Source organism: Cynoglossus semilaevis, chromosome 17 (assembly GCF_000523025.1).
Source record: "Cynoglossus semilaevis isolate Cse_v1.0 chromosome 17, Cse_v1.0, whole genome shotgun sequence".
Taxonomy (NCBI): Eukaryota; Metazoa; Chordata; class Actinopteri; order Pleuronectiformes; family Cynoglossidae; genus Cynoglossus; species Cynoglossus semilaevis.
Window position 1 is genome coordinate 3,383,443 of NC_024323.1, and position 13,237 is coordinate 3,396,679.

At 39.0% G+C, this 13,237-nt stretch overlaps 1 protein-coding gene across 7 annotated transcripts in view; it reads left to right on the plus strand.

Moving 5' to 3' along the window:
• shank1 (SH3 and multiple ankyrin repeat domains 1) overlaps window positions 1–13,237 on the plus strand; it is a 64,920-nt gene that overhangs the window by 29,504 nt on the left and 22,179 nt on the right. For 6 of the 7 annotated variants that reach the window (XM_008329379.3, XM_008329381.3, XM_017040640.2 and 3 more), the window contains exons 3-15: window positions 771–974; window positions 1,347–1,418; window positions 2,173–2,281; window positions 3,316–3,470; window positions 3,703–3,870; window positions 5,091–5,207; window positions 5,389–5,466; window positions 5,735–5,801; window positions 6,308–6,477; window positions 7,379–7,500; window positions 7,865–8,016; window positions 9,032–9,145; window positions 9,478–9,553. In XM_008329379.3, coding sequence (XP_008327601.1) covers window positions 771–974; window positions 1,347–1,418; window positions 2,173–2,281; window positions 3,316–3,470; window positions 3,703–3,870; window positions 5,091–5,207; window positions 5,389–5,466; window positions 5,735–5,801; window positions 6,308–6,477; window positions 7,379–7,500; window positions 7,865–8,016; window positions 9,032–9,145; window positions 9,478–9,553 — 1,604 coding nt within the window. Of the gene's footprint in view, window positions 1–770; window positions 975–1,346; window positions 1,419–2,172; window positions 2,282–3,315; window positions 3,471–3,702; window positions 3,871–4,180; window positions 4,303–5,090; window positions 5,208–5,388; window positions 5,467–5,734; window positions 5,802–6,307; window positions 6,478–7,378; window positions 7,501–7,864; window positions 8,017–9,031; window positions 9,146–9,477; window positions 9,554–13,237 lie in introns of those variants that run through there. The other variant, XM_008329384.3, reaches the window with a different exon arrangement.

The following is a 13,237-nucleotide window of genomic DNA, read 5'->3' on the forward strand; positions in this document are numbered from 1 at the left end:
AACTTCTAATTAAATCAGACGATAGACCAACACCAAAACTGGAGCTCCGGACTGAGAGGAAGAAAGGTTTTCAGATTTCAGTGGCTAGCTGGTAGCACCGAACTTCAGGGGTATTTTGCCTTTCCAACCTGTCTCGGGCGATTGAAAAGTACGGACGGCAAATCAAAATCTGACATCGACTGCGCTGTGAACCTGAAGCTGGCCATATCTACTGGCTCAGTTGCTGTGGACCTATAGGCCAGTGGGAAGTTCTACGACATGGTCATAATCACTTTGCCACCATGAAGCACAGGAGGATGGACTTCCTCTTTAAATACGGAGAACAAACCGCATATTTTTCTTTGCGCAGCTTTATAGAAAGTAAACTGACCAAATAGCAATGTATGTTATATTTGATGTGGTTATAGTCTGCAGTGTGTCTTGCGTTAAGTTGTTGTTTATCGTTGTTGTTAATATGAGCACCCGGACAGTGATCTTATAATCCAGGGGTCACCAACTTTTTTGAAACAGCGCTACTTCAAGGGTATGTAATAATATGATACACGATATTGTTTGATACAGACTTCCCGAACAATGTAATAATAATTCGTTCTGGGGCATACAATAGCAGACACTCTTCTTTCCACTTTAGGTACTCCATGGGGGCTACAAGGTGCCCCCGGGCACCATGTTACTGACCCATGATCTAATCAATGTCAAAACCTGATATTTATTGCCACATTTCTTGACAACAGTTCTAATTCCTCTGCCTCTTCCTGTGTCTCCTGCAGAAGTGTTTGCGGTTTAACCCAGATGCCACGGTGTGGAAGGCCAAGCAGCAGGTGCTGTGCTCCCTCACCGAATCACTGAGGGACGTCCTTAACTACGGTCTGTTCCAGCCCGCCACTGACGGCCATGATGCCAAGTTCTTGGAAGAGGAGCGGCTGCTCAAAGAGTACCCACAATCCTTTGAGAAAGGGGTGCCATATTTGGAGGTACTTTTGACACAGTTGTAGGACAGAAGTGATGTGACCTCAATTTATTCATGACTTCTCAGTTATTCATAAAGGAACTTCTGACATGACAGCTTCCTGCTCAAATTTTAAAAGCACAAAAACTTATTTGAGGATGTCTACGGAAGTTTCACTTTGTTTGTTTACAAGGTCAATGCATGTGGATGTGAATTTATTAGCTCCTCTCCTCAGTTCTGACTCATCTTTTACCTTCTTTTTAAACTACATTTTGAATCAGTCAATGCTTTAAGCTGCTGTTTTAAACCAGAGCATTTCCCCCCTTTCATGTTTCATGCCATCGGTGAATCTTAACTCTTTTCTCATTTCTATTTTTTTTCTCTCTGTTTCCTTTAGTTTCGATACAAGACCAGAGTTTACAAGCAGACCAACCTGGATGAGAAGCAACTAGCCAAACTGCACACTAAGGTATAAGGACAGTTGTAATGACATGGTTTTAAGTTTTTGAAGTATATACGTCTTTCAGAAACTGATACTAATAGAATACAATCAAAATATGTTTAATTTTGAAAATGAACTAATCCTTAACAATCCTGCAACAATCAGTGCGGCACTACAGGTCGTTGGTACAAAAAAGGTTGTAGACGGCTAAGCAAATGTTTGTACATGCCCCCAACACATCATATCCACATATGTGTATCCACAGTCGAGATATTGCTGTATATGTAAGGAATGGGTGAGTGCCCCTCCTGCTGACTAGAATTAAATCACATACAAATTTACTCAGTTGACTTTGCTTAATGTATAACAATAGCCTTACAATAGCTCCAAAAACACAGTCTTGTACAATTCATGCATTTTAAGGAAGTAAAGTTTTGTGGAAAAAAAGTCATATCACTACAATAAAACATGTCTTAGTGCTGTGGTGACATGAACCACATCACCAGTACAAACAGAGAGCTATGCTCTTGCTCACAATTGTATCCTGGGCCAGACATACAGTAGTACATGAGATATCACAACAAGCAGGTAGAGCTGTACGCAAAAGTGGTTACTGATGTAAAAATGGTCACACCAATATTTAGGCATTCTGTCATGACTTCCTACATTATTAAACTCCAATAATGAATTATGTGGATGACGGGGAAGTGCTGAGCATCCAATTAAAAATCAGTGATATACTCTGAAAACTAAAAACAAAGTTTACGTTCTCTCTGTACAGGCCAGTCTGAAGAAATTCATGGATTACATCCAAACCAGCGCTGTGGACAAGATGGCCAAGTTCTTGGACAAGGGGCTTGATCCCAACTATCAGGACAGTGACACTGGTGGTACGAAGTACCTCATTTTTATTTTCATAACATTTAATTAGAGTTGTCTCGATACCGTTTTATTTTACAAACCAACATGAGTACTTTCTTTTGTGTATTCACTCCTTGACTTCACCTTTTTTCCTAAACCTTACTGCCTGTCATGGTCTGCAGATAAATGTTGGGCATCTCCAAAAGGCCCACACAATGGGGTACATGGGCTGTACGAGTACCAAGCTGGTTGAAGTTTCAAAATGATTAAAATGTCATTTGACGTTTATCAAAATATGCACACATAATGCAGCGTATTCTGTGTTCCTGACTAAACACATTAGCTTGGTGAAGTCTGACAGCTGTACCTCTGATGTTAAAAACCTGATGTACACAACAACAACAAAACCTCCCACACTCTCTCACATGTTCTCCGGTCGTCTGCCCTCAGCTGTGCAGTACAATGGTCTCACACTCTGTCTGGGACCTTGAGCCAGCACACTTCAAAACACCTCAGATCCTGTGAGTGGTGTTGAGTCACCTCAGATGGTTCATTTACAGTTTGGCGTGCACAGCTTTGTGTCCCTGCTGCCACTCTGGGAGCAAGTGTCAAAATGAAAACACAGCCTGTCATCAGGGGTGCAAAGTAACACTTCCACTGCTCCACACCAGCTGGTTGGGGCGGGAGGGCAGCCAACAAAGAGTCTATCATAAATAATAGCCTTAACCGTGTGCAGAAAATGACTCACTATTCAAGACAGGAAAAAACACTTTATTCATTCATATTCATAAATACACTTACTGTATAGAAAAATAAGGGTGTCACCTAGTAGGTTCTAAGACAAATGAAAAAAAAAATTAAAAAACTATTCTTATTAAACAATTACATTTTGAAAAAGTTTTTTAAATTATTTTTTTAAATTATTTACTAAATACTTTATTATATAAATACATAAAGCCAACACATATCGACATGTCAGTTCTGAAGGAGATTCTGTTGAATTGGACTTGGTTGGTTTCAAACCCCGGGCCTGTGTGTGTGTGTGTGTGTGTTCACTCTCCAGAGACTGCTTTGTCCCTGGCTGTCCAATGTGAACCAGGTGGAGGTGAGTCCATTCGGGTTCTTGTGGATGGCGGAGCTCATATTGACTTCCGTGCCAAAGATGGACTCACACCTCTACACAAGGCTGTGAGAGGACACCGCCATACTGCCCTGCTGGTGAAGACCTACACTTTATCCTAAAATCACTCAAAACAATCTAGTAGTTTTTTTCTTTTTTTTCTTTATTTGATTCCAGTATGTTTTGGAACTCTGACATTTCCTTTTTCATTAAGTCCTGCATTTTCTATGCCTTTTCCATTTGGATAAACTATAAAAATCACAATCACAACAAACATTCTTTGGTAATGAGCCTTGTAATTTATGCCTTTTTTTAAACTTTTCCCTGCAGGTCCTGTTGTCTCTAGGTGCGTCCCCAGACTACAAGGACCGACGAGGGCTGACACCGCTTTACCACACTGTGCTGACAGGGGGCGACACCTCCTGCTGTGAAACACTGCTATACCACCACGCCAAGCTGGGCATCAGGGATGAGAACGGCTGGGATGAGACACATCAGGTACTCTAAACAGGTGTACTGACAATGTGACATGAAGAAGAACACACTATTGTTGTTTGTTTCATCAAGTGTCCTGGTTTTTGGTTGTATATAAATAGCCATCACTGTGTTATTCATAAATGGGTGTGCAGTAGGATGGTCATATTGTTTTTTCACATATTTTGCGTATATAAGTTGACAAAGCTAAGTAGTAATTATGGCAACATACTTAATTCAAATCTAATATACAGCAATATATGGTTTATTGCAAACAACAGAGGCACGTGTGTGCCTCTGTTTTTATAATGTAGTAATTTCCTCTTTGTTCCAGTGTTTATGTGTGTCACGCCATCCTTCCATGAAACATCGCACCTTCCATATAAAATAGCCTCCATCCCATCATCCTTTTTTAATGGACTGGTGGAACCAGGAAAAAAGAAACGACCAATAAAGGTATCATTCACTTCATGTCCTTTGCATATTGTCAACATTCGTCCATCAATCTTCAAAGTGTCTCATACTGTCCTGTCATTATGGTCCAGGTGAACTTGGTGGGCTCCATCCCATCGAAGCTTAGCTTATATTTTATACAAATTTGAAGGATCACTTTCAGCCTGTTCCTTTGTCAGAACAAGAGAGGGACTTCAACTAACTCCACCACTCTAATAGCCTAACCTAACCTCTTCAATAAAGTTTTAAGTTTGTTTAAAGTTTTAAACAAACATGAGCTGACTATTAGTGGAGGGGGTTGTTGGTAATGGTGTACTAACTACTGCCAATAGTTGGAGTACAATGACCTCAGTCTACAGAGGTGAAGAGAGTCCACTTGTCCCTGACACTAATGTGAACACCCAGTATACAGTATATTTAATAAAGGTCAGGATACCTTTGAAGTACAATAGCAATCCAAGTTTTAAAAACTTTTAGTCCACATCAGCACAAGACACGTCTGGATGATTGGGCTTTCAAGGTCCATGGCACAAACTGCACAAAACATAAAACACTCTATAATCTATAAAATTCCTACAGAGACCTTGAAACACTAAAGTTCTTCACGGGTAAGTTAATGCCTGAAACGGAAGTACAAAATATAAAAGTTTATAAAATTAAAAAAATTGTCTTGATACCAGTAAAATGTTAACTCTTGGCACAATAAGTTCCAGCACTAAGTCTATATGAGTCTGTATTTGAATTGATTAATAGTTTTTATGTTTTTTTTTTTTTCTTTTTGTCATCATCAGGCCTGTCAGCATGGCAACTCACAGCACCTGGAGCACCTCCTCTTCTATGGGGCAGATTCCAGCTCCCAGAATGCCTCTGGAAACACTGCCTTGCACATATGTGCTTTATACAACAAAGTAAAGACTTGATTTTTTTAATTTAAATTTTAGATTTTTATAGTATAGTATGAATAGACTAGGCTGTTGAAAACATTTAATTAACTCATGAATAGTAAAGCAAGTGAATAAAATTGGACCAATTGCATGTCTCACAACACAAGGCCACACAAAGCACATTATTTAATTATGTTTGTTGCAGGAAAGCTGTGCACGAATTCTGCTCTACCGTGGTGCAAATAAAGACACGAAGAATAACAGTGGGCAGACTCCCTTTCAGGTAATAGCTGTGTACAGGGCTGAGTAATTATGTCTGTTGGTGGGTGTATGCTTTAGTGTTTGATGACGTTACTGTAACACAGCACAAAGTACCAGGCCATGATTTAACTTTAACCATTGTTGTGCTGTGATAAACACACTGGCCTCAGGTGAGTGAGTGAGTGAGTGGGTGGGTGTGTGTGTGTGTGCAAGACCCTTTAATCTGCATAAACCAACTCACTCAGTTGTTGTAATTGTATAACGAGATTGTTTGTGTTTTTTTTTATCAGGTGGCTGTCATGTCCGGCCATTTTGAACTGGGAGAAATAATTAAAAACCATCGGGATACAGATGTGGGTAAGCAGCCACACTCAAACCTCAAATCATAGTTTTCATTCACAGACATGGTGTGGTTTACACATTCACAATTGTGTTTATTGTGTAAAATTCGTTAACATACTCTAAAGCCTTGACCCTAACGCTATGATATCAATCAACAAACACACTCATCACACGGGCCATAGTTTCAGACTACACTCCGATGTTACCTTTAGCACAGATGATTTTACAAGCTTTTAAAACATTTTTATCATAATGATTATGAATATGGTTAACGATGCTGTTAATGTTTTACACAAAAAAACCACCTAATCTAAACTATAACGTCACCATAACATCAGGAAAGAAGTTGTGCTTATAAAAATGCAAAAACTTAAAAGGGAATTAGACTCACACGCACTCTCTGGTGGACGACTAAATGTACTGCATCTTTTACCGAGAGAGGAGTTTAAAGAAATGTGACAGAAGTGTGGACAAAGTGTGTATGGAAATCTGATCACTCATCTTCTCTGATCACTTTCTAGTTCCCTTTGTGGAGTCTCCAAAGTTTGCTCCTCAGAGGAAACAGCCTTCCCGCACACTGACCATACCCCATCCTCACCCCTTCCTACGGGCCAACAGTGACAGCAGCATGAACCTTCCTGAATGGATGGCAGTTCCCAACGCTCCCATCACGAACATCGTCTCTGTTCAGGTGAGTTCGGTTTGTGTGTGTCCGTTTGAGTCAAGTTGACCTCCCCTAATAAAAAGAGTTATATCTTAATGAAGTCTTATGTGCATCTGTGTTGGATTACACTATATAAATAACTAATATATCTGAGTCTTATATTGATTTGCGGGTATAAACCACAGCCTGAATTTAAATGACCTCTCAGAGGTTCTAGATGTATTTTTCTGTGTATGTAATTGATCACCCTGCAGTGTTGTTATGTTGTTAGCCATCTATACTCATTGATTATATCCCTTTACTTAGTATGACAACTATATAAGAAACACTGTATTAATATTTAATGGAGTGGAATACCACAGAATATAGCCAGTGAACAGACACACGGCCAACATACTGTAGATACTACACACATATCGTAAGTAATTCTTATTCATTTAAAACCTGTTAATCAATATGTCATGTAATCTGATATAGTAAAATGGGTTGAAAATATGGATTAGATCAGTTGTGTATCTACAGTATGTAAATGTTAGGTTGCATCAACTCTTGGAATTATACTGATTTATATTCACTCTGTGAGCTCAGTACTTCTGAAGAGCATTAAAAATAGAACATTATAAAAAAAGTTAACCTAATGATTATTTCTTTTGCTCAGGATTTGTCATGAACAGCTCTTCAGCAACACAGAAAACAATTTGCTTACAGTAGTCTTGATCTATCTCTAGTGGTACAACACTTTATTTCTTGCAAACAAAAAAAAAACTTTACTGGTACTTCACTGAACTCATGTTTTACCATCTACCTACTGATGGCAAGGCCACGTGGGGCAACGTCCTAAAGTCGGAAATTGATCCACAACCCAGACCACGTATTACCACTGAACCACAACCACTCCAGTGTCAATATCAGATTTCTTCTTCCCCAGGGTTACAAACATACTGGAACCCTGCGGAGCTCTAGCAGCCCCAGAGGAGCAAGAACACGTTCTCCGTCACGAGGGAGGATTGGAGACAAGGAGGACCGCAGCAGGCAGAGTCGGAGGCAGGGGTAAGTGGAGGATGCTACTAATTGTTCCCAATCAGAGCCGCTGTTGTAAATATAAAATAGTTGTTTTACACGAATGTTGTTGAATTGTAATTGTAGTATGGAAATCAATACAAACGTTTATAAAATTTTTTATAATCATTTATAATCATTTTTCTTTAATATATTTTACTCTCACTTTGTATGTCATTTCACAGACATTTCGTAGCTCATTAAAATAAAAAAACACCAATAAATGAAGAAGTTTGAATAATCAAGATTACAGATAAAATATAAGTATTTTATCTGTAATTGCAGCACTATTATGTTCATTAATGTTTATTTTTAAACCTGTTCTTGTTCTGACTCTTGTCCTCCATGAACCCAGGCCGGCCCCCACTACGACCACCACCATACAGACAGCGGGGCAAAGGAGACGCCTCTACAGTGCCGTCCCGGGTCGAGTCTTTGTAGCTACTCGAGCACATTCAGCACAGGGAGAGCGAGAAATCAGCTTTAATAAAGGAGACAGGGTTAAAGGTGAGATGGTGTGTTACTCAAAATTACAACAATCTGTACACATACACTATATATTTATACGTGTTGTATGACAATCTGTGTCTATGTGCTGAAGCATTTGCCTTTTGTCTTCTCTGTGATTTGTCTTTCTGGTTAGGGATCTGTGTTTGTGATGTTTTGTAAAACCTGGTATTAAAATCACTCAAATGTCACGAAAAACAGTTGAGCCAAAAGGACTTTTGTGAGGTTAAATACTGTGTGTAACACCTACAGAATTGTAGCTATGTCTGGTGTAGTGTAGTCCCACTCTAACATGATCTTACTGTATATACAGTGCCCTCCAAAAACATTATTTAAAATACTGTTAAACTGTGAAAGAGTATTATTAATACTAATTTTGTCCCAAACCTTGGGTTTGATCATTTTGAATCTCAAGATTTGGACTTGTATTTTCATTAAGCAGATATATTTACTCTTTGAAACACAATCTTCAGTTATTACTCTTATTGCAATTTTTTTGGAGTTTTCTGATATTAAAATAATTATAAATAAACATCATAACATTCCATTTGGACCAAACACTGTTTTCTGTACAAATATTATTAACTTTTGTACCATAAAGTAAATAGTAGCCCTTATGAAATACATGTAGAATCATGAAAAAAAAAATTGTCTAGTGAACTCACAAAAAAATCTGTCAACAGTCCACACCAGGAGAAGTGTCTTTAGATGTCGTTTTCTTAACTTGAGTGTAAGGTCTCTATATATGTTTGTATTCAATGTCTGCAGGTATGAATATGTGTGTGTTTGTGAGTGAGTCTAAGGTGTCGCCAGGTATGTATGTCTTGGTGAGTATGTAGGAGGTTTGCATGTCTGTCTGTGTGTGTGTCTGCATTCTTTCTTTTACGTTTGTCGATGTTGTTTTTTCCGTTTAGTGTGTGTTTTACTCCATTGTTACCTGCCTGTGTGTCTGTGGATGTTGTTACATTGGTTTGCTTTGTTGACCTGACATATTTGTCTCTCTACCTCCCTCCAGTGTTGAGCGTTGGTGAGGGCGGATACTGGGAGGGCACTGTCAGAGGTCGCACAGGCTGGTTCCCCTCTGACTGTGTAGAGGAAGTGATTCTCCGGAGCCAAGAGACACGATCAGGTGATGAGCATGGTACACAACAGAAAAAATTAAACACACACCTATTCCTCATTCCTTTCGATGGAGTTATCTTTAAATAATCATCAACAATCTCAGACACTTTTTTTTTAGAAAACGCAATTCAAGGTAAGAACAATAAGTAAATATATATAAAAAAATCCCACCAGCATTATTTTTTCATGTTTTAAATATTATAGCTCAAACTTTCTCTGTCCTATGATCGAAACCTCAGTTTATCCAGACAAAGAAAATAAAAAGACGTGTTAGTGTTTGAGTGTCAGATGATCCTCTATGATCATCTTTTTAAATGATCTGTTTTCTGGGGTTTTCAGAGAGTCGTGGAGAAAGGGCAAAAAGACTGTTCCGTCATTACACAGTGGGTTCCTACGACAGCTTTGATGCTCCTAGGTAAGAGAGCGTCTCTGCTGTTCTCTTTAGTTTGGGTATGATCCAGACAACAACTGATGCTGTCTGTGAATAAGTGGCACTGCTTCGCCTAACATTTTCACAGGAGTGTTTACTTGGTGTGAAAGCAGATTCAGGTTGGTGCTAGTAATTGAAAGACAGGTAAGGCCACGCTGCCCTCTACACGGCTGTTTGGACCATTGTGTCACCTGTGGTCTGAGCATGAGCAGAATGGAGAATTGGGATTTGCAACTGGATTGGATTTGCATTTATATCATTTCTGGCATGCCATTAACACTAATGCACACACTGCAGCCTGGTAGATCCACAGGGCTTATTAGGCAAAACAATTTGGAAAATAGTGATGAAAAAGGAAGATGAGATTATACTGCTTGGCTTGTTGGAAGTTTCTTTTAAACTTCCTGAAGGTAGCATGGATAAGAACATGGGCAAAAGATGAGAGAGAGAAGAGAATGAAAAGGGTTTATTTTTATTGCTATCACAGCAAAATAACCCTTTTCAATAATTTCATCACTCATTATGATGCTTCAGATTTCATTACCTTCATTCAATATTATTTTTTCATTTCATACTTGCTGTGTGTTAATTACTAACAAGCTTAAAGTCAACTCTAATCGTTTTCATGCAGGTGACATCTTCACAAAAGCCAACACATATGTTTGGGGATAAACATGTTGTCAGACACTCCTTGGATAATTACAGCCATGTGTCCTGCATCCTGGACAGAGTATCAGACTAGTTTTCTTAGCCAAGCAGGCAGAGCCGGATCAGAGCTGCACTCACATGGACCCAGCTCAGCAGCCTTTACAAATCTCGTCATGTAAAATCTCACCTATTCCTCCTTTCATCCTTCTATATTTGGCTTCATCTCCCAAACATGCCTCCATCCTTACACTGCTTTCTATTCATCACTTTATTCCTAACCCCCCTGTACACTTTCATTTTCTTCCCATCACCCTCTCCCCCCTGCAGTGCCTCCATCTGGAAGTCAGACCCTGAAGGGCGCTCTAAAGGGAGGGTGGGATGAAATAGCTTGGGTGAAAGAAGAAAGGCAGGAGACACACATTGTGGTTGGTTTCATGGCATCAGAAGATTAAAGTAGGCCACCAAAAAAAAAAAACAAGAAAGATGTTCTCTTTGATTTTTTTTTCTTCTCTTTATTCTTTCTGTGTGGACCTGCGTAAAGAAGAGTAGAGAATGGGATTCATTTTTATTATAAATGGCAATGACAAGATTGTGGTTGTCATTGACGCAGTTTATTGGTGTGACAGTGAATGGAGGAAAACCGTTCTAACATCAGTGACTGGTGTGTAAATGTGGACTCTCATATTAGCACTGATGTAGTCTTGAACATGGTAACTTGTCTAGTTACTAAGTTTCATTGTGTTAATGTAAATATTGTATAGGAAGAATACATACAGGAGTATAGTTCAAAATACATTTATTGACGACTAAGTAGTGATTTTTGATTTGATAGGGTACCGAGTACTTTTTTTTAATCCAATAAACTCAGGACAAATACTGTCCATTTAACTTTACTATGTTCTTTTTAGAAAACAATTCTGAGAACAAATTGTTACTTTTTTATGGTATGATATGGTTTCAACTTTGGCCACAAGATGGAGTGGTGCAAGATCACCTGTTAGCTATTTTGATCCCGATGTTGTTGAAAATGATTAGGCTGTAGAAGATAAATGAATAAATGTTACCACTTCATCATACCAACAGGTCCCCTCAATTTCATTGTACCCCTGCTACACAATGACAATTAAGACTGTTCTATTCTATGTCAGTGTTCGGTCATGATAGCTCCACTGACACATGCTAATGGACTACGTAACAGTCTCATCATTACCTGTCAAGGACTGCAGGGCCCCACCCTCAGTGCTACATTCAGCGTTATAGTAATTTAGCCTAATGCATTAATAGCTGCTGTCGACACATACTCTACCACCATGAAGCCATTCGGTGTAATGGTAATTGTACAACAGTGGAATGAGTGACAAAGTCGGGGAACCTGCTATAACATTTGCTCACATTACACACTAGATGTTTCTACATTTAACTGACTGTGAATTTAACTGTGGTTTCTTTTTCACACTGTGGCCTTGAAGCAGATTTTTGCAGGATTTGTCGACTCTGATGTCTGAAAAAGACTGATAGGTTGATATTCAGCTGTTTGATGGATGCCTCGCATTAGCCAAACACGTTGGTTAATCTCTAATGGACAAAGTCATCTTCTCCGCCACTCATTGATCTTCACCCCACGTTCAGCTCACTGCCTGTTTTTGACAGCTGGATATATTTTCTAGCTTAATTTTGTTTTTACATCCCTGGACCAGGGAAGCTGAAAGTGTGATTAGTGAAACCTGGTGATCAGTTAGACTCACCTTGATAATGCAGGTAGTACATTAACACTAGGACTCTAAGGAACCAGGGCTCAGGAGTCATTTAAGACGACTGCTAATCAGTCAAAGATAATTTATTTGTTTCTGCTGTAATCATGTTTTCAGATTATTCACATTACTCCTGCTATTTCCATCAGAGCCCCGTTGTCAGTGAGTGGCAGTTTTAATGGTGTGCAGTGTAAATTATCTGGCGTTACTTCAAATTTTATTGCAAGAAAATTCAAACAAGAAAGATGGATATAATAAAATATAATCAAATTGAATATTTTTTAACAGTTATTTATAATGAGCCCATTTAAAACAGAGACTATATTAATACTGGGTCACCCACATTTTATTAATTATACATTAATCATTATACATTTACTTTATACTGGGGATTCTTATTGTTGCAGTTTTCAAATTATTACTTGTTTGTGGCGATGATTCTCCCCTTCAGGAATTAACAGGCATTTTCAACTGGAGTCTAATCCAGACTGCAGGAAGGCTAAACTAGCAGTAAAATAAGAAATAAAATTATAAAGTCAATCTTTTAAAATTCATCAAGTTGTTGTCTTAATGGTACAGATGTTCTTTAAGTAAACGTAGTGTATATTTTACAAAGTCTTTACAAAGTGATTTGATTTGGAGCAGCTAATGGGATAGCCAGCACGTTTTGGTTTGTTTTTAATGAAAAAGATTTAATATTTAAAGATAATATTCATCTGCTTACCGTCCTTGCCACAGATGCTTTAACACAATCTGTACATGTAGCTTCTCCTCTGCCAGCCCATATGAGACCATTTTTGGTCCAACAGTGGGTCAAATAAGGACAGGCAGGCATGCAGTTTGGAGGGAGAGCGGCTCCCTGCTAAAGACTGCTATAATGGTTCTGTTGTTTTTTGTATAGGCTGCATGGATAGTGCGTGGATTACCTCCTGCACGTAAAACACAACAGCTGCCCGACATGTTTCGTTTTGAAACACACTCTCTTTTACTCTATTTCTCCTTTTCTCTCTCTTTCTCTCTCTGTCCCCTCTTCCTTGTCTCTCTCTCTCGGTCTCTCTCTCTCTCTCTCTCTCTCTCATCACACATGCTTCCACACACAAACACAAATATACACACACACGGTTACTCACAGAATCACAGCAGTATAGCCTGACATGCAGGGAGAGAAACCAAAAGGCACAGAAGAGGCAGGAGAGGGGTTAGGAGTTGTGTTCTCCTCCCAGTACTGGAGGGAAGCAAGGGTTAAAAACAGAGGGAGAGAAGGAAAGAG